Source organism: Fukomys damarensis, unplaced genomic scaffold, assembly GCF_012274545.1.
Source record: "Fukomys damarensis isolate Sample0158 unplaced genomic scaffold, DMR_v1.0_HiC HiC_scaffold_24, whole genome shotgun sequence".
NCBI classification, from domain to species: Eukaryota; Metazoa; Chordata; class Mammalia; order Rodentia; family Bathyergidae; genus Fukomys; species Fukomys damarensis.
In genome coordinates this window covers 56,951,007-56,975,055 of record NW_022900936.1, presented here as the reverse complement: position 1 = coordinate 56,975,055, position 24,049 = coordinate 56,951,007, and the positions used below count along the sequence as shown (strand labels likewise).

The 24,049-nt window shown below is 39.8% G+C and overlaps 2 protein-coding genes and 1 long non-coding RNA gene across 4 annotated transcripts in view; 1 reads left to right on the top strand and 2 right to left on the bottom strand.

The window, feature by feature from the left end:
* The window catches only part of LOC117287493, a 32,208-nt gene extending 24,909 nt beyond the window's left edge, over window positions 1-7,299 (bottom strand). The window contains exon 1 of one of the 2 annotated variants that reach the window (XR_004518786.1): window positions 7,226-7,299. This is a non-coding gene — a long non-coding RNA (uncharacterized LOC117287493). Of the gene's footprint in view, window positions 1-919; window positions 988-7,225 lie in introns of those variants that run through there. The other variant, XR_004518787.1, reaches the window with a different exon arrangement.
* The window catches only part of Ccdc80 (coiled-coil domain containing 80), a 30,182-nt gene that overhangs the window by 1,032 nt on the left and 5,101 nt on the right, over window positions 1-24,049 (top strand). Inside the window, exons 2-6 of the mRNA XM_010630131.2 lie at window positions 159-2,065; window positions 9,189-9,345; window positions 16,524-16,660; window positions 18,219-18,367; window positions 22,236-22,339. Of these exons, the coding sequence (XP_010628433.1) occupies window positions 170-2,065; window positions 9,189-9,345; window positions 16,524-16,660; window positions 18,219-18,367; window positions 22,236-22,339 (2,443 nt within the window). The 5' untranslated portion in view covers window positions 159-169. The remainder of the gene's footprint in view (window positions 1-158; window positions 2,066-9,188; window positions 9,346-16,523; window positions 16,661-18,218; window positions 18,368-22,235; window positions 22,340-24,049) is intronic.
* Window positions 22,118-24,049, bottom strand: part of Slc35a5 (solute carrier family 35 member A5) — a 43,800-nt gene continuing 41,868 nt past the window's right edge. Inside the window, 1 exon segment of the mRNA XM_033768089.1 lies at window positions 22,118-22,392. The gene's annotated coding sequence lies outside the window, so the exon portion shown is untranslated.

Sequence of the window (24,049 nt, the reverse complement as noted above, 5' to 3'; positions counted from 1 at the left end):
TTTCCATTTTCTGACATCCCTCCTTTTTCTTCTCTAACCAACCCTCCCCCCTCCCCTTGGCCAAGATAGAGAAAAAGATAATGACCAGCTCCCTTTGCAGTTAAACAATTTCTTTCTTTTCCCTTCCCTTTCTCTTATGACCTCTCGGCACCCCAAAGCCAATTACACAATGACGTGGAGAATGGGACCCGGCTTCGCCATGCTGTTGGCAGTGTGGCTGGTGTGTGGATCAGAACCCCACCCCCCTGTCACCAACAGAGCCAGCCACGGAGGACGGAAAGTGCGCTTGGTCTCCCCGGCAAGCAGCCGGCCAGCTCGGTTTCTGAGGCACGCAGGGAGGTCTCGAGGAATTGACAAAGCTACTCTGAAAGAATTAAACCCTCAGCCTCTCCAAAGAAGGAGGGGTGTGCCAGTGCTGACACTAGGTCACCCCACGGCGTTGGCAGCCCCCTTGGGCATCAACAGGGCTCATGTGAGACCTGAACTGAGACCCACAGCCAGAAGCTCCCTGCGTGACATGGTCCGAGATGAGGGGTCCTCCGCCCGGTCAAGAGTTTTGCGCTTCCCCTCCGGTTCCAGCTCACCCAACGTCCTTGCCAGCTTTGCAGGGAAGAACAGGGTGTGGGTCATCTCAGCCCCTCATGCCTCCGAAGGCTACTACCGCCTCATGATGAGCCTCCTGAAGGACGACGTGTACTGTGAGCTGGCGGAAAGGCACATCCAACAGATTGTGCTGTTCCACCAGGCAGGCGAGGAAGAGGGCAAGGTGCGAAGGATCACCAGTGAGGGCCAGATCCTGGAGCAGCCCCTCGACCCCAGCCTCATCCCGAAGCTGATGAGCTTCCTAAAGCTGGAGAAGGGCAAGTTTGGCATGGTGCTGCTAAAGAAGACCCTGCAGGTGGAGGAGCGCTATCCTTACCCAGTCAGGCTGGAGGCCATGTACGAGGTGATCGATCAAGGCCCCATCCGCAGGATAGAGAAGATCAGGCAGAAGGGCTTTGTCCAGAAGTGTAAGGCCGCTGGTGTAGAGGGTCAGGTGGTGGAGGAGGGGAACAATGGTGGCGCAGGAGCAGGAAGGGCAAGCACGAGCAGTGAGAAAAGGAAAGAGCAATCAAGGAGAGCACACGCGCCCCCAAGCAGAGAGACGAGAGTAAAGGTGATGAGAAAACTGGCCACCTCCACAGTCGCTCCTCCCTCACTCCCCCCAACCCCAAGGCCTACCACCCTTCCTCCTGCTCCAACCACAACAACTGCTCAGGCCACTGCCAGGGTGGCAACAGCAGCTGCAAGACCTACGACTACCACGGCCTTTCTAGCCACCCAGAGGCCCTGGACCACCTGGGTTGCCCCCTCTTCAGCTTCCCACAGGCCCCCTGCGACAACAGCTGAAGTGACCACTGCCAGGGGGCCCTTGGTTTCAGAGAGCCTTTATCCTCCATCCAGAAAGGATCAGCAGAAGGAGAGGTCGCAGACCACCAGGAGACCCAGTAAGTCCATCAGCTTTGACAGCTTCCCAGCCAGCCCTCCCACCACCATCTCTGAGCCCAGCACAAGGGTTGCTGGCTCAGGACGATTCCGGGACAACCACACAGACCGAAGGGAACACGGCCATCGAGACCCAAATGTGGTGCCAGGTCCTCACAAGCCAGCCAAGGGTAAACTTCCCAAAAAGAAGGCCCAGGACAAAGTTCTAAGCAATGAGTATGAGGATAAGTATGACCTCAGCCGGCCTACTGCCTCTCAGCTGGAGGAGGAGCTGCAGGTGGGGAACATTCCCTCTCAAAATGCAAAAGAATCTAAAAAGCAGGAAAGGCTTGAGAAACCTGAGAAGGAGAAGAAAAAAAAGTCAAAGAATGAGAAACCAGACAAGTTACTCAAGAGTGAAAAGCAAATAAAAAAGGCTGAGAAAAAAAGCAAGCAAGAGAAAGAGAAGAGTAAGAAGAAAAAAGCAGGCAAAACGGAGCAGGATGAATATCAGAAACCCACTGGGAAACAGCTCCCTCAGAGTCCCAAGAAGTCTGTCACTGACCTGCTGGGGTCCTTCGAAGGCAAACGAAGGCTCCTTGTAAGTAATCTTCTTGGTATTGTTCTATGGACAGATGCAGGGCATTGTCGTGTCTGTCTTGTGAGTTTTGTAGATGCCAGACTGTGGCTGAGTCAGAAGCTTAGGAAGTTTGGCGAGAAAGGACAGCCAGGCCAGGAGCTCCCTTTGGTGTCAATGCTCTGGAAACCTCTATCTAACTCACGGCTGTATAGTACAGAGTCCATGGCTGAGGGTCCCTCTTGGGAAACCAGAGAAACACCTATAGTCAGCTTCTTCCAGGTCTGACAGTAGCCACTGGCATCCTTGCTTCTCTTTTCCAGAGTTTGTTTTGGGACCTAGTTTCCTTTTACCAAGTTCAAATAATAAAAGGAGAATGAAGTTTGCAATTTAAGATAAGCAATTTGCTAGAACTTAGAAACTAAAAGCATGAGTGTGGGGAAAATGGCAGAGTTTCTTTCTCTTCCTAATTAGGTGTTTATTAATATTGGAAGCCTCAAAAGGGAAAGCAGGGCACGTTGGGGTAGAGTGGGTTTGACTGCCAGTAAAGAAGGGCCTTGTGGGTGTGAACTTTATGAACACCTTTAAAAGCAGTTGGCAGGAATCTTCTCTTCATACAGACTGCCTCCTCCATACTGCCTGCTTATCAGTAAGAGCCTCTGGGAGAGGACGTAGGGAACTGAGTTAATGCTTCAACATCCAGTACTCTAGAAATATGTCTGGACTTAGAGCTCAGATGTTGGTTTCTCTCAAGGCTCTATAAAATGAGTGAGTGAGTGTGTGTGTGTGTGTGTGTGTGTGTGTGTGTGTGTGTGTGTGTGTATGAAGGAGACAAGTATTCCCTACTTCCACTTTACCTGCTGTCCTGAGTGCCACTAATGTTGAACAAGTCAGATTCATCTTAGACTCGTTTTTTTTGACCATGGTGTCACTATCTTTAGAATGATAACACAATTTAGTTAAATCTAAGGGCTTTGGGCAGGAATACTCCCATCTTAAATTTAAGAACAATTCTTAGCGACACTGCTTCTTTTCTTCTTTATGTCTCCTGTCTCACTCTTTTAGGGGTCCTCCCCTGGCTTCTTAAAGCCATCATTTTACTTAAATGTGTCAAGGAGGAAAGGGATATATTACAATTAACTCGGAGTACAAAGTTAATATATTAAGGTTAGGTGATATACGTCAGGGATGCTTTTTCTCACACACCTAGGAGGGAGGCATCTCGTGCCATTGTGGCCGTGCTCATCCTACTGAACACACATGCTAGCTCTATGCCCAACATTCACTCTACAAAAGGGAGAGGAGCTCTTCTCTAAAGGCATTCATTTCTCAAAGGGCCTTTTAGTTTTTCAAATCTGGCCTAAATTTGGATTAATGATCTGGGCAGAGGGACTCTGGTAACCATTTATCATTGGTGGTTTCAGAAAGTTTAAATGCACATTAGAAATGTCAACTGGAGCAGAGGTCTTCATAGTGTTTATCCTGAGAGGAACATGTCCTAAATTCTTTTACCTGTTTCCATCAATAATGAAACTATAGGACAATCTCTGGTTAAGTGTGTGTGCTGTGTGTGTGTGTTTCTATTATGTGCTTTTTGTATGTTTTTACGTTTTTTTAATCAGAACATTAAAGTATTTACACAGACTTAGGTTATTAGATGACAGGCTCTTAAGTAGTTTAACAGTTGCTTGGATATTCCCAGACTCCATAAGCTCAAATGGGAACATTACAGTTAGAATCACAAAAATCACTGATGTCACAGTAGAACTCTGTCCAGTACTTGAGTGTTTGTTAGGGACCTGTGGAGACAAACAGTTTTCTTTGGGCCGTGGGAAAGCATTAATGGTGTATTCCATTGCTCTTCCCCTGGGTACTTGGGACTTTGTCCAGCCCACAGCTCACCCAACTCTATCCATTAAGCTGATAAGGCAGGTAAAGTGTTCCTTATGGTCAGGTTTTAATTAGGGAAAAAATAATCATGGATAATATGTCAGGATTGTAATCATGCACCCATAAATACTTTCATTACCTCTAGTTGGTGAGATAAAAGAAAGGGGTTTTCATGCTGAATCCCTGATCATAGGCATGCTTTTGATTGTTCCCTTTCTCTCCTCTCGCTTAATTAGGGATCTGAAAGTCCAGCTGGGTCTTTTCTGCTTTTAACACTCACCCTGGTCATAAATTCTGAGCAAATGAAACTCAGAGGACAGCTTCTGCTGATGTCATGTGAGGCAAAACAGAAAGCAGCTGGAATTGCTCCTGGCAGTTTTGACTCTGAAACTAGCAAGAGAATCAGGTTTGTTATTAGAAGGAAAATACTAACAGGAGGCATTTTAGTTTTTCAATCCTCCATGTGGCCAGTTGGTGATCATATCAGAAATGTGTTTTCTGAAGAGCTAATGACGTATGAAGTAAAAGTGGATTTAAAAAGAACAGATAAAATTAACAGGATACAAAAACAAAAGATGGAAAGAAAAGAGTTTCACCAGTCAGTAAGGCGGCGACCAGTGTTTCTGGGTAAAAGACATCATAGCTGTCAGTAATCCCTTTTCCAGTGATGTTTTTTTCCATCAAACTCTGCTGATGTTATCCATACAGCTCGTGATTCAACTAATATGTATTAAGGCTTAGCATTGTTAAGTTACTCAAATATGGCTGAGAATGTTTATGTCCAACTGGCTTCAACTAAGCTAGCATGCTCAAACTGAGAGCAGGTTCGCATTTCAAGAAAGAGTGCAGGCCTCTCAGCTCATCTCTGCAGTTTTTTAGTAGTCTGATGCCTCAATCATAAGTTATTGTAAACTTTTGTTGCTTTACATTTATTTACATTATTCTTCAGCTGTGAAATCATCAGATAACTGCTACATTAGCTAAATACTTATGTAGACAAACCTTGGCAATAGTGGTATAGGTTGAGGTTGGGCAAATGGCATCCCAGAAGACATCAAAGGCATTGTAGGTGGAGCCAGGAGTCCTATTCTTGGGCCAGAGTTCAATTCTTCAGCCCCACTGCTGCCTCGCTTGTCTACAGAGCAGGGCATACCCTGCCAGGGTGGTTAAATTCTCACAACAATTTCATAAGAAATGACTTCTTTTTTTTTTTTTAGTACTGGGAACTGAACTCAGGTCATTGCGCTTGTAAGGCAGGTGGTAGAACCACTGAGCTAAATCCCCTGCCCAAGAAATGACTTCTTAAAGCCTACTTTATAGATGAGGAAGCCAAAGTTGAGAGAAGTTGGGAAGGTACCCAAGGTATATAGCTACCATGGAACAAAGCCAAAATTAGAATTCAAAGCTCAAGCTCAAGCCCAAGCTGGGCCCCTATTTTCTTCCTGGAGGTAGAGCTTCCCATGGCATAGGCCACAAATTGAGAAGAAAATTAAATAATTTTCCTGTTAGTTAATGAACGTGTAACATTTTAAATTAATTTTGAACTTTCAGTTACCCAAATAACTGATAAGATATAAAAATCTTCAACATTTTGTGCTATGCACAAATGTAAAGTTTCTACTTGTACTATGTTATTAATGATCTGCCCCTGATCTCTCTGGTTTTCCAGCAGTCAAGGATAGTAGATTGAAACCCAATTGACCTGATCTTTCTGATTTCTTGTTGTCAGTTTGGGATTAGTAACACTAAGAATGTAGGTAAACTATCACTAAAGCATTGGGCTACATGTTTATATAGTTGACAAGCTGTCATTTGGTACTCTAGATCTCCCTACTTGGCAGGTAACAAGGGGCCTCACTATGCTAAATCATGTAAGTTCAAGTGCAAGTTTAAGGTTTCTTTGGCAAATGAATCTCCTGTGGGTTAATATTTCAGTCTTCAGAGATCTGGATATTGGAGACAGCAACCTACTTATTTGTTTTAAATTTAGAAAAGGATTTGAAAGTTCTGCTTTACAAAACAGATTACTTGCTTGAAAGTTATTTTTCAGAATCCAATAAAAATCTAGTATTTTTGAGCCTAACATGGTATTTAAAATAATCCAAAGCTTGAATTATCTTCTCCTTACCATCTTCCCACTCCTATTTGCTACTTTTCTTCATACAAACAGGTTTCCTCCTCTTCCCAGGACCCATTGAGTCAACACAGAAGTTGAAACCACCATACAATTTTAAATTCATGATGCATGTCTTGATTTACTGCCACCAAACTGGAAAGAGTACAAGTGATAGGCAATAATGTTTACTGAGGCATTCTAGGATGCTCTTTTTTAGAAAGAAGAGACTGGAAATGGATTCCATTTTAAATACTGCTTAACATGCTGCTAAACTGGAAAACAGTTGTGCTGGAAATGTCAATACGTAGGGAAAGAGTCTTGAAAAGTGTCAAAATGATCATCCTGCTCTCTTTCCCATGCACCAAATGGAGGAGCAGATTAAAACACAAAGAAGAGAATCTTTCCAACTGATTTGTAGGCTGCATCTATTCATATGTAACTAAGAACCCCTGCGATCTAACTCTCTCCCCTCTTTTCTGATGGGAGTGATCTCGGTAGCCTAAGGAACACGAGCCAGCACTGAGGCACTTGCACCATCTGCAGAACAGTTGCAGGGTCTGAGGCTTCAGTGCCTTGAGGAACTTGACATCATCATAAAAGGTAAATCTGCATAAGGGCAATTTATATGTTCCAAGTGAGTTGTGAAGACAACCGGCACAGTTACTAAGAGGAGGAAGTGGCTGAGCAAAGAAGTAGAAAAGGGCCTCTGAGGTGGGAGGGATGGCACTGAGTGTACACAGAAGAAAAAGAATTATACAGGAACTGTTCAGAGCAGCAGATAAACCAGGCGTGGTGACTCACGCCTGTAATCCCAGCACTCCAGGGGCTAAGGCAGGATCACTATGAGTTTGAAGTCAGCCTGGGCTACGTAGTGAATTCAAATTCAGCTTGAACTGCATAGCAAGACTTTGCCTCAAAACTAAAACAAACAAACAAAACACAAAAATAGAGCAACAGATATGTGAGTGCTCAGGTATACACAAGCTATCTCTCAACCTTTACAAGTTTATGAGTTTGGCACAGAAGTTGTTTCATTGTAAAGATGACAAGGCTCATAAGATTCAGTGATCATAAAATGACAAGGTTCGTAAGATTACGTGGACTTGTTAAGGATACAGCTTACCAGAGTGTTGAACTAGGACAAAAGTACTAGTCCTCTAGCTTTAGCTGGTACTCACCCTTTTTCTGTGCCATTCTGCCCAAGACTCTTCAATTTGCAGTTTAGACTGATGTGGCTATTGGCGGTAAAGAGGTCATTTAAGGGAGTAATAGGAGGAAACTTAGCAAGAGAGAGTCTGGAGCCAGATCTTGGAGGGCCAGAAGCCAGGAAATGACTCATGTGAAATGAATGCCTCCTCACTGGTGGGTTAAGGCATCCTTGGTCAAATGCTCCAGGAGAGTATAACACTCAGAGATTTTTATGTATTTGAGATCGCCACTGATTGCCACTGGATATTCTTAGCCTAACATTACTGTGAGCGAAGCTGTTTGGGAGAAAGAACTTCTCCATGATTATATATTGTCTGAAATTCCTAATTGTGTACAACCACACCGAGGAGACTAGAAGAGGCTTTGAGAACTCTTAAAGTCCATTCATATCATGGTCTGCCTGTGGATTGTAAGGGTCCACAGCAAAGTATGAGAGGAATGGGTATGGACTTGAAATTAAAGAGGCAGGCAATTATCAGTCACCCAGCATCTGGCCAGCTGAGTGTAGAAACCTATCTAATTATGTTCTGGGTATGGGCTTATTCTAAATTAAGGTTAAGGAATGCAAATCATCAACAGTAATCTTTTTCTGTTACCTTTCCTTTCACAGTTTTATGTTTTCACTTAAACATGTTCATTTTGTGTATTTCAAAAATATCGTTATGAGCAAAGAATCAGAAAGGAAAAACTAAAATATGTCAAATTAAAATAAAACTCCTTTGAGCTATTCTCTGAAATCCCACATAGCTAACTAAAACAAACTAAACATATCACCATCATATCTTTTTAGAGATACCTTTAAAAAATATGAGTCAATGAATAAATTTAGAGAAATTTTATTACTTTTTTCCTTGGGAAATTGTACTTCTCAAACATTTCCTACTCACTGAGTTCAACTGAACAAGCATCTAAGCATAAATAGAAAATGAACTGGAGTATGTCTATTTAAAATATGAGTAAACAATGATCTGAGAAAGAAAACAAATTTGAAAGCTTTATTTCTGACAAGCTTTTTAAATGTTTCACTCAAAAAGGCTTTTGAACATCTTTTAATTTTCATGATAGTGATTTATCATGCACAGCAAATTTGTAGCAGGGAAAGGCTGAAAATGTCAGTAAACACATCTGACAGAGGAAAAACAACAGCAAGGTGAAGGTAGGACCAAATTTCTTGACAGTTTTTCATAAAATATTTGGAACAGATTAAAAGCATGTTGATTTCCCCTGTGAAAAATGCCAAGTAAATAGCCACTTCAAACTTCAGGAACAGTTTGTGATCCTGGGTGGGTAAATAGAGAAGTAGATGACAGATGTTTGAATATGGTCAAATGCAAGGAATCATTTACAAAAAAAAATTTATAGAGGCTGTCTCCTAGCTCAGCGATGAGTCAACAGTGAATAGATGATGTTCATTGCAGACATCAGGCTGGTGAGTTATTTGGGGGTCAACAAGTTCATCAAGGACCTGATCGCCATCAGAATACAATTTTACATCCTTCCAAGAATGAACAGGTTCATGCCCGCCTGTTTGTGGAGTGTGGCGAACTGTCCAATTCTGATTATCCAATTAGGATTATAAAGATCAAAATGAGAGAAGGCAGAAACATGTTGAACTGTGGTTACACATCAGGTCATCATGATACTCCAAATAGGCTTGCAAAATAAATATTCCTGTGCAGAGTTCACAAATAAGAAAACTGAGACCCAAGGGGTAATGAAGGTAAATAATGGAAATGAGTAGAAACACCTAAAACAAAAGCGGCCTGTCCAAATGTCCCTCTTTGGTCTTAATTATGCTAATTGTCTAACAGCAGAGTCTTGTAGTTTAGGTTTCAGTCACTACCTGCCCTCCCTTGCAGATAGTATCTTTGGATTTCGCCCAGTGGATCTAATACTGTGAAGTAATATTTACTTGTTCTCACTCACCTCCAGCTGATCACTGCTCCCAAGGTTGAGAACAACATGTATGTGCAGCAGCGAGATGAGTATCTGGAGAGTTTCTGCAAGATGGCCACCCGAAAAATGTCTGTGATCACCATCTTCGGCCCTGTCAGTAACAGCTCCATGAAAATCGACCACTTCCAGCTAGGTTCTCTTAAGAATTTTAATTTTGTTTTGTTTTTTTCATATATAAGGTGGGACAAATGTTATGGGAGGGGCCTGTGAGGGATCAAAGGGAACGTTCTGATATCTGAGGTCTCCCTGTGACTGTACAGGTCAGTTGGCCTACTTACTTACGTCACAGTTCCAGGCAGGTTCTGGCTTATGTTTTCAGCCCTTTAAAGCAAAGGATATGCAAGCACTTTATTCTTGTCTGAAAGTCAGTAAGGTAGAGGAACATAAGAAAGGTAACACAGTGTTGCAAGAATCCAGCCCCTTATTGCCTGATCTGCCCGCAGCCCTTAAACTGCAGGTGACTCATCACAAATGGGGACCTGCCAGACCCCTGGAAGTACTTGACTTTGGCAAGCCTGAGTGGGGAAGTAGCCAGAGTTGAGCGAGGCTGTTAAGCTAAATGAAAAGTCACCAGAAATATGGTCTGAACTGCTCCCAAGTCTTTTTGGGAAGCAGAAGAATTTGGCTGAGTTTAGAATTTTCACCATTTTTTATATTAATGATGCATGTGAAATTCATGAGGCCCATGGCCCAGCACGGGCAGCTCAGATCTAACTCATCGCTTTCCTCATGGGAACCTGGAAGACTTCTACGATTACTTAAGCCTCACAGTTAGAAGGCCAAAATCTGACCCACTCCACTTCATCATTATTCGATCTTTGAAAATTTATTTTTTAGCCTTTTTTTGCAGTCATTCTCAGCTTTGCTGTTATTTAACTATAATGAAAATCCTTCAGGGTAATTCTTCATATTTCATCACTTATATATCCGGCATTTTATTCATAACATGCTTTATGTGAAAACATCTGCAACGATATAAAAATACTTTTTCTAAACTGGCCGTGGTGTGGTGTGCTTGTAATCCCAGAACTCAGGAGGATAAGGCAGGAGGATCACTGCAAGTTCAAGACCAGCCTGAACTACATAGTGAGGCCCTGTCTCATGAAACAAAATAAAACTGTCCTCCTCTCTCTCTCTTTCCCTTATCTCTTCCCCTCTCTCTCCTTCTCTCTCTCTCTCTCTCTCCATCCATATATATATGACATATATGTGCTATTAATAGGATATGTTAATATATGTCCTATTAATATTTAAATTCAACACATATGATGTCTCATATTTTTTCTGGTATATAATCTTGAGAAAAATAAATATAATAGCCATAGTTATATCATGGCAATGTTGATTTGAATGTATTTTAGCTTTTTTAAAAACTATACTATTTCTTTATTTTGTATTATGGTAAAAACACTTAACATATGATCACCTTCCTGAAAATTTTTCAAGTTCAAAACATAGTGTTGTTAACCATAGGCACAGTGTTATACAGCAGCTATCTAGAATTTATGCAGATATTAGTTTTCAATTATATATTCTCTGTTTTTAAACTTACTTTCCCATGAAAGGACTATGAAGGAAAACTAAATAGCTTGTTTTCCCATGTCCATCATAAATCACTGTGGATTAGTGGCTGATTTGTGCATAAGAAGAAAAAGAAAAAATATTTTCTTTAATCAAAACCACAGAAAAAAATCATACAAACAAAAGTTACAAAAGAAGTAGGCAAACAGATCCAAACCCAGGTTCAAAACCATATATATTTGTTTTGTGACCTTGGCAAGTTACTGCTTATGTCTTATTTTAAAGAGAAAAACATCTATTTCGCAGACTATGGTGAGGATTAAAATAAGAAATGTCTATAAAAACCCATCTCATTGTGGGATGACTGTCACCACCATTTGATCTGGAAGGCATCTGGAGGATTAGTGAGAAATTATAGTTGTCACCAATGCACTTGCAATTGCAAAATAATTATGGCTGTTTATGCTAATTTCAGAATGGTGACACATGAAGCCTCACAAATCCTCTTCCAAGTCAGACCATTACTGCTCTTTGTAATAAAAGTGAAGCCCAAGATACTAATACTATAAAGTCCCATATTTAATGGTTAACAGGGATTCAACCATTTGTTTCCTGGTTTTCCACAGAGCAGCATGAGCCAATGGGCTTAATTTTACTCCAGATATCTAGCGAGGAAGTTGGTATTCAAACCTGAAGAGGGACTGGTGTTGGCTGGTGATGAAAGTCTTCCTCTGGCAGGTGTTTCCAGTGTCAAATGTGCTACCCACCAAGTCTTCCATGAAGTATTTCCATTCCTTACTTCACAGAAGGGGAAAAGTCATTATATCTTCCACCTCAACCTCTATATGGTCCTATTGTAAGCACCTGGTGCTGCCTTGGCAAATTTTTTGCATAGCACCGCTATTTTCTAGACATCTGGATTGCATATGAACTATAGGGAGGCTAAGGTTTTCTCTTCTACATTATTGGAACTCAGGTATTGTGATTTGGATGTTTGCCTCACTGAATGGTAGCCTGGAACTGATGTGAAGTGGGTGTGGACTTTACTGTGTTCCTCATCTAATTCCTGGAAGGCCTTTCTCTCCTCGTGTTGTGTCCCAGATTACCCTTATGGGAAGGGCTGTAGCAGTCACAGCCAGGACTGGGAGTCAGCCATGGGAAAATAAGAATTGGCATGAACCATGTTCTCAGTGAACCAAACCCCAACCTTGTTTGATTTTCAGCTGGAAATCTATCTGATGGCCTTACTTATCCTCAAAAATAAATCAAGCACTCCCTACTTTTCCAGATTTCTTAAGTGGATCTTAAAAGTGGATGCCTATATCCAAATACCATGTGAGCAATATTCATCAGCTGGTCCATCTCACTGAAAGTATTTGGGTCATCAATGAGGAACCTAAAAACACCAGGAATCATACCTTAACTTTTAGGGAATCAGTCTAGATAAAGTTATTTATGCTTGAGCAAATTCTAGCACCCATCTGATTTTGTCATAAAGGAGTATATTACATGTAGGAGTTTAAAATGGCATAATACATATTCATTATTGTTAATAATATTTAAAATATCACACTAGAATAAGATTATTGGTGAGTGTGTTGAGTGGATGGATCATAAACAAAGTTGCCCAATAGGAATATGATGCTGGCTAACAGCACTTTGTTGAATGAAAGTGAACAAGACACAAGCAAACTTTTTTTCTAGTAAGATATAGAAATGAGAAAGAGTTTGATACTGGTATTTGATAAAATTTTAAGGGCTGTAACACACACAAGTTATTTATATGGTAAAATAAATTCTTTGATAATTTTTTTAAGGAAATAAGGTTTGAGGGTAATTGATAACAAAAGAGGGAGAAGAGTGGATGGAGATGAATTCATTAAAGCAGAATACAATAGCGAGAAGGGCCAAAGTATTGATTTCTTAAATGTAAGGAATTCACAGGTGAATTAAAAATTCTTTATAAATAAAAAGGGTAGCATCCACTCCAGACTAAAGTATTATGTCTTTGATCTTTTTGAAGAAAATTATTCTGTATAGAGAAGCTTTACGGTCATCATAACAATCCAAAAATGCTGCTTTCCCTCTGGGCCAGTATTGAAAAATTGACCTTTTGTCCCCAGTTCTTTTCTTCAGTTGTGACAGTGGCTGACAGTTGCCTTCTCTAGCTCCTGCCACTCTGAGCTGGGAGGAGAGGCCGCGTGAGTGCTCAGATCTCCAGGTGGTGGCTGGGTGTCCACCCCTGTGTTTATTCAGCCTTTGACTATCAGTTATTCTTGCCCTAGAGGCCAGAGAGCCTGTTTCCTAACTTGTTCAGTTGTCCTGTCTCACTGCCTTGCTGCCTGTGACATCAAGCATATCAGTGTCAAGATCAACTTTGACAAAAAAGAGGGAAATGTGCCTAAGTCAAATGTACAAATCAAGCATTTGAAGAATGTGATAAAGGGATAAATTCTTCCAACTGCTGTCATTAAAAAAAATACTGTAAAAATTTTTGAACAGTGGGTTGATTTAATAGAAAAGCCTTGAAAAATGAGTAGCTTTTGTGAGGGTAGGTGACAACTTACCAAGCTATTTCTGTTTTTATTTAACTTTCTAAAGAGATGATACCTGTTCTGGATTCTAAAGTCAAAAATGTATGCAGGTATTTTATCCCATGAAACAGTAACTCTGTGTTTAGGGTGTGTAATAATCATCTAGGAAACTCATGAGATGCTGATTCCTGGGCCTCCTACCAGTGCTTCCAATTCAATCTGTCTGGATGAAAGGACTGTAATTTTAACAAGTATTCCAGATGGATGAAGATAGACAATTAATTGTATTTTGATAAGGAGTTTCTGAAGCAATGGGAAAGGCTGGAGTGTTCTAGGCATTGACAAAATGGTTTGAACTTAGGGGGCAGGTTAAAAGAAGAGAAGAAAAACATCATAGATGTCACAGAGAAGTAGCAGTCATGGATGGAGGCTTTGAACTAAATGCCTGGCACACAGTTGCCTAATATTTTATAATTGGAGCTAACTTTTTCTCCAGTGTCATTGCCGTCCATAGTCAGGCATGGAAAACAAATACATAGAGAAATTCACCACCACTTGAATTTGGGCACTGACATTTGGGTTTGAGTTCTTAAAGGTCGAGGACCTAGTCAACATCCCATTTCAGGGGTAGTCTTTGCCAGCCCAGGACAGAGTTTGCCCTCTCATCCTTATTTTACATCTCCTCAGTAAACTTACATGCACGTATCATAAAATGCTTGGCTCTGTGAATCATGTTAGCTGGGTTAGGAGCATATGGACAATTTACAGGACATTTCCTAAAGAATTTTTGCTTCTAATTCCTGTAACAGTTGCTAAGGGACTAGACTTGAATAAACTTGAGAAGATGCCTACTTGATGTCGCCTTCCCAGATTGGAGAGGACCATTTGTTTATGCAGCCCTGATTTATACATAAGGCAAAGCATACCAGAGACCTGCAACCAAAGAACGCAGCTGAAAACAGGACCTGGCCTTACATGTACCATCCACAGAATTTGGCCTACAGTGGATTTTGCCCTGTTGTGGAGTTGCCCCATCCTAGTTGGGTCTAATATAAGACAGAGCTTTCATTGTTGCTTTGTTGTTGTCGTTATTGTTAGATTTTCCTATTTGGTGCAAACATAGATATTTCAGTAGGGTGGGAATACAGACTATTTTTTTTTCTTTCTTTCTTTTTGTTTTTTTTTTTTGGTACTGGGGATTGAACTCAGGTCCTTGCACTTGCAAGGCATGGCACTGAACCTCTGAGCTAAATCCCCGGCGACTATTTTTTTTTCTAATGTTTGGTTGAAATATTTCAGAAAACAGTTTTGTTGAAAGAAGAAACTAGACTGTGAAAACAGCTTCTTGCCATTCCCAGCAGAACAAAGTTGGCTTGAAGTTTTGTTCTGGATTCTCTCTACCCTCTAGTACGAGGTATTTTTGTACAGGAGAGAGAACACTGGACAGGAATGTTATGCTGAGCGCTAACCTTCATTTCATTATTAATTTCCATTGTGCACTGAGCAAGCTCTTCTCAGAGTCTGTGATTAAAGGCTCTCTTAGGAACAGATCATGAATCTCTGAGTTTTGCATGTAGGAGATTAGTGGGGTACAGTCTTACTATCTATGAGAAGAGAGGGATGCAGGACTAGATAGAGAATGACTGAACTTCAACATATTTGGTCCCTTAGGGTTGTCCACTTTGAGGCAAGGGAGACAGGTTTTATATCTATCCTTTTCCTCTACTGCACTAACCATTAAATGAAATTGTGTCCTGGTAGGGCTATGACTCAGGGACAGGCATTTTTCTTTTCTTTTCTTTTTTTAAGAGTTTTTTTTTTAATTGAGAGAAAGTCTAAGAGAGACAGAAGGGGGACCAAAAAGTGGGTTGTCCCTCACTCTGTTTCTCAAAGGTGTTTTATTGACCAAAGACACAAGGTGAGGCAGTACTAGTTTTGTTTTAGGAAGACCAAATTTCAGGGCCAGGGATTTAGCTCAGTGGCATAGCACCTGCCTGGCAAGTGCAAGGTCCAGAGTTTGATCCCTGGTACCCAAACAAACAAACAAACAAAGCAAAACAACAAAAAAAGAAGAGCAAATTTCAGAAAGGGATCCAGATACTAGTATTCATGGAAAACTCATGTTTTAAGATAAGAGGATCTGAATAGTACAGTACAGTAACCTGTTTGAGACAGAAGTAAATATGGATGCTCTTCAATTTATGATGGGATAACATTCTGATGAACCCATTGTAAATTTGAAATATTCTGAGTAAAAATGCACTTAATAAACCTAACCCATCAGCTAAGCTATAATGCATCAATTGTTTATCCTTAGGATTACATGACTGATTGAGAGCTGTGGGTTACTGCTGCTGCCCCACATCATGAATGGGTACTGGGGAAAGATCAAAAGTTCAGAATTTAAAGTAGTTTCTACTGAGTGTGTAACACATTCTCAGTATCATAAAGTTGAAAAATTGTTGAGTCTAACCATCATAAGTTGGGATGGTCTTCTCTAAAGCTGTCTTGTCCTTGGAAATGTTAAAGTTCTTTCCATATATACAAGTTGCTGCATAACCCAGACACTTTGATTTTCATTTCCTATTACTCAGTAACACCTTCAGGAATTATGCTGAATTATACAGAGATCGTTCTGGGGTTTGATGATTGGGAAAACACATAATGGTTTAAAAATTCCATAAATTCAGTCACATTTTGCTTAAAAATCATAAAATTTTTTAAAAATTGTATTATGAATAGTATGATTTTTTTGTAGCCACAAGGAACCCGTAACTATGTTTGAAAATAGACATTGCTTCCTCTATAGCCATGACATGTTCACTGAATTCCAGAATTAACTGTACACTAAAAAAGAGGCACAGATATAGATTTCAGACTCAAGTTCCTGTTTGGAGGAAATAAAACTTAACAGAACTATCTGGGTCTAGGGAGTTAGGGTGCAGATCCATTCTTTGAAAGCATTGGCTGTCTTCTTAGTTCAGAAGCCTTCCCTTTCACTTTTCCCTTTCTGATTCACTCTGACAGGGTGGACAGAAATGGTACCTTTCATCTTCACTAGAAGAGTGACTTTCGAAAGTAGTTTATTCATTTGCTTCAATATTTATCAATTTCTTCTGGGACTTTAGTTTATACACAGTGTGAGTTGAATCTATAACACTAATGCAGGCTGGTCTGATTAAGAGCAAACAGAGGCCCAGAGCTCCCATTCATTTACTTCCATGCTGTTATTGACTCACATTTCATTTGCCTTAAGATAATGAGAAGCCTATGCGTGTGGTAGATGATGAAGACTTGGTAGACCAGCATCTCATCAGTGAGCTACGGAAAGAGTATGGAATGACCTACAATGACTTTTTCATGGTGCTGACAGACATTGACCTGAGAGTCAAGGTACAGGTTCTTGTGATGTATGATGCAATGCAATCCCTTAGAATAGCAGCTATGAATTTTTGTTTTTGTCCGTGAGTCCATTCGATGTATGAGTGAGCACAAGTCACCTTATGAATGGAAAGAGTTTTGAAATGGCTCAATTGAATTGTCTTATGAATTTGCATTAAGAACTGTTCTTTTCAGGAAAAAAAAGTGCCTTGGACTGACCTGCAATGGCTTAGCTATTTGAGTCAGACTAAATTCTTCTTTAAAAGCAAATGTGCATTCATCAGACACTTGTTGAATAGCTGTGGTGTTTCAAGCCCTGAGGATAAAAAGTGAAGAGTGGTTTCTGTCTTCAAGAAACCTGTATTTAACACAGCGTGTACTTTGGAAGGGTCTGTAAGTGTACCTTCTGAGCCAACACGGACAAGACTGTAGTATTTCACACCTATTTTCTTCCTGTGCTTAAGGCCGTAGTTGCTGAACCATGAAAACCTATTATACATAGACATACGAATAACAAAAATGGCCAGCTTCATCAGGGGCTTTCGTTATGCAATGCATTTTCCTCCAGACTCTGTAATTTTTGTCCCAAACTTCCTAGATAAGCACTAGCATTATTTTTGTTTCACAGGGAGAGAGAAAAAGCGGGGGGGGGGGGGAAGAGTTCCAGAATAGATAAGTAACTTGCCCAAAATTACTCAATTAGTGCTGGACTTCATAATCACATGGGCTTGCTCCAGACTCCACTGTAATTTCGGTATATTGATATTACATATGCTTACATAAGAATCTTTAGGGAAAAAAAGGCTTTCTGGGTTATCAGAACATCTGACTTAAGCTGAAGCTAGATTTTTCTGGATCTGGGGAGAGATTGCTTTATTAATTCTTTCCACACCTATGTTACCCTATCGCCAATGTGAGACACTGAACTACCTGATCTCTTAAGATGAATTTCCTTTGGACATACAACTCCAAGCCACATCCAGACTGTTCTCTAGCATATGCTGATTATATTCATCCTGACCCCAAATCTGTCTCAGGTTGCTTTTGTAAGTCCAGAGAACTATGACTCAGGAAACTGTCATTATCTATGTTAGAGCCCAATTTGTTTCTGAAAATATGTAAGCAAACATGACTTAACATTAAGTGCTGCAAACGCAGTGAGATAATCTCTAGGACTAGAGAACAGGCCTTGGGGCAGAACTACCACAACACAACATTTCATTTGGTTTCCTGTGTTGGATATGGCATTTTTCACTTTTTGATAGTGAACAGGGATCAGCTTAGTACTAAAAGTAGGGAAGTGAACCTAGGATTTGTATGATGAGGAAAGTATGGCCCTTTTCCAATTTAAAAAAAAAAAAGTGCAGTTAAGAATTCTTTGTAAAAGCAACAGTTTCATGGATTCTGAAACTTAAAATATCAGCAGAAAGTACTATTTCAGGAGAGTACTAAGTCAGTGAGCCTTCCAGGCTGTGTTTTAAAATACTTCCCCAGATGTCCCCTGAATTCTCCTGGATGCTCTGAACAGAGAGAACAATGTATTTACATAATTGTATGCTTTCTTAAACAGCAATACTATGAGGTTCCGATTGCAATGAAGTCCGTATTTGATCTGATTGATACATTCCAGTCCAGAATCAAAGATATGGAGAGGCAGAAAAAGGAGGGCATTGTATGTAAAGAAGACAAGAAGCAATCGCTGGAGAACTTCCTATCCAGGTACATCACCTTTCCGGTCTTGAAAGAGGCAAGCACAGATTTGTTGGGAGTGAGCTAATGAAAATGCCCAAGAGACAGAGAACCAGAAAATGAACCTGCCTGGAGAAAAGCTTGTCAGTTTCTGGGCACTCTGGCCACAGGCTTGTCTTGTTCTGTTGAAAGTGACTGCTTGCAAAACTGACTGAGTTCAGTTTCAGGAGTAAATGTGGACTTGGTGGTTTGGATAAGTCTTTTCTCTCCTTTTTGCTTCTTTTTTAGTACAGAAGACAGAATTCTGAACTTCTTGAGGAGTGATTCATTCAGTTGGTGAATTTAGAATGTTCTGGACATGATACCTTTGTTTACGTATTTATTTATTAGGCTCCTTCTTGTTCCAAACAGGATTTGGCATACTGTGCTTGATTTTTCTGCTTCCCTGCAACTGTGCAGAAAGCAACAAAAGCCTCACTGATTCTTCAGAAGGAGAAACCCTCTTAACCCAGCTCCCTGATTCTCTGGGGAGAGACATTTATTGAAAGCCATTTCTCAGCAACCTCAGTGCATTTAATTGTCTCCCTTCTCCTATCCTTCTCTGATGTAAAAAAAAAAAAAAAAAAAAAAAAAAAAAAAAAAAAAAAAAAAAAAAAAAAAAAAAAAAGTCTACAGGGACTCTGGGGCCTTAGGAAGTGCAAAATTGTAAAAATCACCCACAAGAAACCCACAAAATAAACACTACCCCCAACTGTACTTATTGCGTGGCTGAGGGGCACCAGAAATGGAGCATTTCCTGGAGACTCTGGGTTAAATGTGAATCATTTAGTCTGAATCTTTACTTGTGCCTGTGAAAGCACACTCTCCACATGTGAGTCAAGAACTGCATAGTTTTGTCTTTTTAAAACATTTTTATTTTTATTAGTACATGTTTGTAGTACATAATGATTACATTGTGGAGAGTTGATACAAGTACATAACATAGATTAATTTCTTTTACAACTCTTTCCTCTCCCTCTTCATCCCCTCATCCACTTCCCTCCATCTCTTGGTCTTCTTCCCATTTGCAAAAGATTTATCTCCGTTTCCTATTGTCTATCTGCTGTAGAGAATGATAAATCGAGACCATTATGTTAAGCAAAGTAAATCTGACACACAAGCTTAAATAGTGTACAATTTTTCTTATAGGAGACACTCAAAGTATAACATTAAAGAGCAAAATGAAAGAAAATCTTTTTATAATCAGTATGTCACAGATTTCAAAATTTGAAAGGAAAAACTGACATCTCAGTTTTGTTCACTTACAAATGCTGTATCCAGATTGTTTATTGGTTTGAATCTGGCATTCTGTTGATTCTTAATACATGTACAAATATTTTTCATCTAAAGTCTGTTGAACTAGATGGGGTTTATATTTTATCTAAGAGCCTCATAGGGTTTGATATTCTTTCAGGAGCATATGTCTGTTATTCCAAGTGGTTTATAATTTGGTGGTCTACAATGATTACAATTTAGATATCCATGGTTGTGCCTGGCTTGTGGTCACAGCTCATGAAATCATTCTGCTGATAATTATCATTGATTTGAAAAATTAAAATGTAATAATGTATCAACTAAAGGTGTGAGCAAGACACCTGAGTTTGAATCCTGTTTTTCCACTCATTGATTCTGTGACAGAGAGCTAAATATTTTACTACAGAAATCCATTTTCTCACTTGCAAAATGATAGTAATAAGTGTATCTCTTTTTACAATTATTGTGAAGGGTACATTTAATACTACAGGTAATGATAGCTTAGGACATAGCACAAAATTAGTAATTGATAAGTGCTAGCTATTGAAGAAGAGGTGAGACTGACTTCTTAAACACTTCAGAATTGAAACTCAGGCAAAAAGAAGTGGAAAATAACAACTGTTCTAAGACTAATCCAAATAGGAATTTTCCCTCAAATTTGCTGGGTCTGCAGAGCCTGGTTTCAGCTGACCAGACCCTGATGCTAGTCTGGGCTTTAGAATTTGGTTCAGGCTATGATTACTTTTTCCTGAAATAGAAGCACCAAAGAGTATAAAAATGTTCGCTAATTTGCTAATATGAGTTAAACAAGCGAACATATGCATAACATGTGATATTTTTATTTACTGAGAAGCTAAAGTGACACAAAACATTTTGTCCAAAGAAAGGGTCTGGGTTAAGTGTACATCTTTGGTTTCGTGTGTTAGAAGTTATTTTCTTCATTATTGCAAGCCAAGTCCTTGCATCTTAATGTGAAGGTCTGTGGGAAGATGAATTAATGACTAGGGGAAATGACCTTCTCTGCTATGTCTATGACCAGGAGTCTTAGATCCCATCCTCCCTCCTCAGGACTCAGTGGTGCACACAGCTAAACAAGCCAAAATAGACCTCACTCAAAATAGCTCCTCTAGGACACCCTACAGCTCTGTACAGCAGGCAGACTGGCCTGGTTGGGATCTTGGCTGGGCCCTGTGCTGGTCTGGCACACATCCTAAGGAAACAGAAAGCACAGGCGACCATGTTTGTGACCAGACAGCCATCATGGTTCCCTTTCTCAGGAAACTCGGGACAGTCTCAGATTTTCCTTTCCCCTCCTCAGTGCCAAACATATTCATCTCCTTATCCTCAGTGGAGATTTTAGTTTTTCTTTCCCTTTGAAGTAAAACAAGCAGAGAAAGTGAACGTAATGTCACAGCAAGCAATTCTTGGCGAGCCTTACAGCAGACATCCCTTCAGAGGTTGTATTTCATCACACTATCATTTTATCTCATTCACCCAAACCTCTGTTACCCAAGAGGCCATTTCCTTTGGGGTGGAAACTCTCATGTTCACTCTGAATCTACAAGGAGCACAAAAGAAGCCATGAATAGAATTAGCGGGCTGTCATCATGTGGATAACTCACATGGATGGATTTTAGAGCTGATCCTTGTACACCCCTTCAAAGTAGACATACTGCTTTCACTTCTGCAGGTAAGGACTGAAACTTGTGAACTGAGAGACATACTCAAGGACATCCCAAAATTAGTAATGACAAAACTTGAATTCAGGCTTCTCAGCAACAAAAGCTATCACAGAAACCAAGTCTATTTTCTAAAATTCTATGGCTCAAGTTTAGCAACTTTCCACTTGGTAGAGAACCTCTGTGTTGCCTATTAGAATTTTAGAACTTACATTTACCTCTGAAATATACAACTGGTTACTGAGACAGGGACACACTATTTTATTTTTCCCAAAACCATCTCTGAACCACTTTCCCACTTGACTGTCTTAGTCATCTACTTATAATTCAGTTGTTTTTATTTCCCCTGTATTTCTTGTCTGTATATTCATATTTTTGTTGTTGTTGTTGTTGTTTTTGTTTTTTTGAGACAGGGTCTACTATGTAGTTGAGACTGACCTGGAACTTACTATGTAGCCCAGGCTGGTCTCGAGCTCACAGCGATCCCGAATGCTGGGATTATAGGCATGTGTCACTGTGCCTGGCTTCTTGTATATTCATTTCATAATCCTTTTTAAACCATGGAAGAAACTATCTTAAGACTTGAGTTTTCTTATTTCTAGTGATAAAGCATAGAGTACAACTTTGTCCAGTTTTCATTTCATTGGAGAACTTTGCCTCTCCTTAAGTGTCCTGACTGGGCACAGCGACCACAGACTCATGCCTGATATACCATGCAAATACCAACGTAGGCAGAAGTAACAACAGAAAAAGTACAGAAGTGTAGAAATGCAGCTCCATGGCTTTGAGGAGCTACAGGACAGCCCCATAGGTCAATACTTTTTATTCTTGGCATTGGAAAAATGGCAGCTAAAGTGACTCTGCTCTCTGACACTGGACTCTTGTTTGAGGCAGTCAGCAGTAGTAACCTTCTGCTTTTTTTCCAGGTTCCGATGGAGGAGGCGGTTGCTGGTGATCTCTGCTCCTAATGATGAAGACTGGGCCTATTCACAACAACTCTCTGCCCTCAGTGGTCAGGCGTGTAATTTTGGTGAGTACTCATCTCACTTCTGCTTTCCCATACCACTTTCTTCCTGGGAAATTCTAAAATGAAACACAGATGCTTAGATCAAACAAATATTCCCTAGTCCAGACTGCATAGTCCCAGACACATCTCCTATTATAATGAATATAAAGTTGCTTTTAGGCTAGAGCTTTAGTCAACTACAGATGTTTTCTTTATCTTACACCCTATAATGTTCTTCACTGAAGTGTTTGAAAACATGTACAGCTTTACTTTTAATGAATCTGCATTATTTGTCTTCTGGTTGGTTTTTAAAGAAAAGAACTTGTCTCAAATTTAGGTAATACTTAGGCATTTACATATTAAAGGATGCTTCTCCATAGATTAAATGTTTTATAATATAGAAATGGCCTTGGAAAATAATATATTGACTAAAACAGACTATATCATATTATACCTTCTCTTTAAATAGATTTTGATTTTTACTGGGTGCTAAAAAGACAGCAAGATCTGTGTAAACAGAACCTTGTTTTAACATGCTCCTTCTGGCTCAAACCACAAGTGGTATATGCAGGACTGTCCCAAGGGGTGGCAGCAGGAATGTAACACATTCAATTCAGAGCTTCCTGGCGGCGAGATATACAAATTATGGCTCTGTTGTGAAGTGTTTTAAGCCAAACTGGTCAAAGAGAAAAAGGTTTTTATTATTTTTTTGTAGTGAATTGCTAGGTATTTTGAAAACTAACATATGTGTTAGCTGTTAAATGGGCTGGAATGTATCATTTTGAACATATATGCAGTAAAAATTCATAGTACATAGAGCTTACCATATCCAATGGTGAACCAAGAAAATGATGAACCAAGAAGTCATTACTGAACTCTCCTATGAGCTACATACTAGCAGAGGGAGAATTCTGAGTCCTTACTGACATGGAGGGATGGGGAAGGAGCTAAGGACCACAGATTATAACAGTCATTATAAAATAGATCAATCAGCATTATTTTGGTACTTCCGCTAGGGAGAAAAATCATTGATTAGTTATAAATCTGCACCTGATTGAAAAAAAAGGTGTGATTTGTGAAGTATGATACTGGTTCCTTACTTATAAATTATAAATACACCTGTATTTTAAGATTTGCAGTAATTCAAAAGAAGACAGAAAACAAGCTTGAGAGGGTAATAGATTTCATGAATTTTTACTTCTTTAAAGTTAATGATATAAAATTTTATAGCAACATATAGATGATTGTAACAATATTCTTAGGCACATTTTAAATTATTTTTGCTATTGATAGTTCAAAGTAAGAGAGAAGTTCTTAGAGTAGCTATTACCTACTAATATATAATCACGGTTTGTAAATTTTCTAAAGAAACTTTTGCAGCAGCTATTACAAGGTTTTTTTTTTTATTTTTAATTTCAGCATACAAAGCCTATATCAACAGTGTAAGCAAACCCTTTCGTAATACACAGAAAATGTGAACAAGCCATGTTTCCCAGGAATAATTAAATTCATGATTTTTCCGTTTGAAAATATGACTCACCAATATTTAGAACAATACTTCACTTCTCTGGGAAGTGTAAAAAAAAAAATTCTGGGAAATAGCATTTTGCTTTGATTTTTGCTTCTTTTTAAAACAGCCAGGGCTGGGGATTAAGATCAGTGGTTCCGCTGCCTGCCTGCCTTGCAAGAGCAAGAATCCGAGTTCAATCCCCGGTACAAAAAAAAAAAAAAATT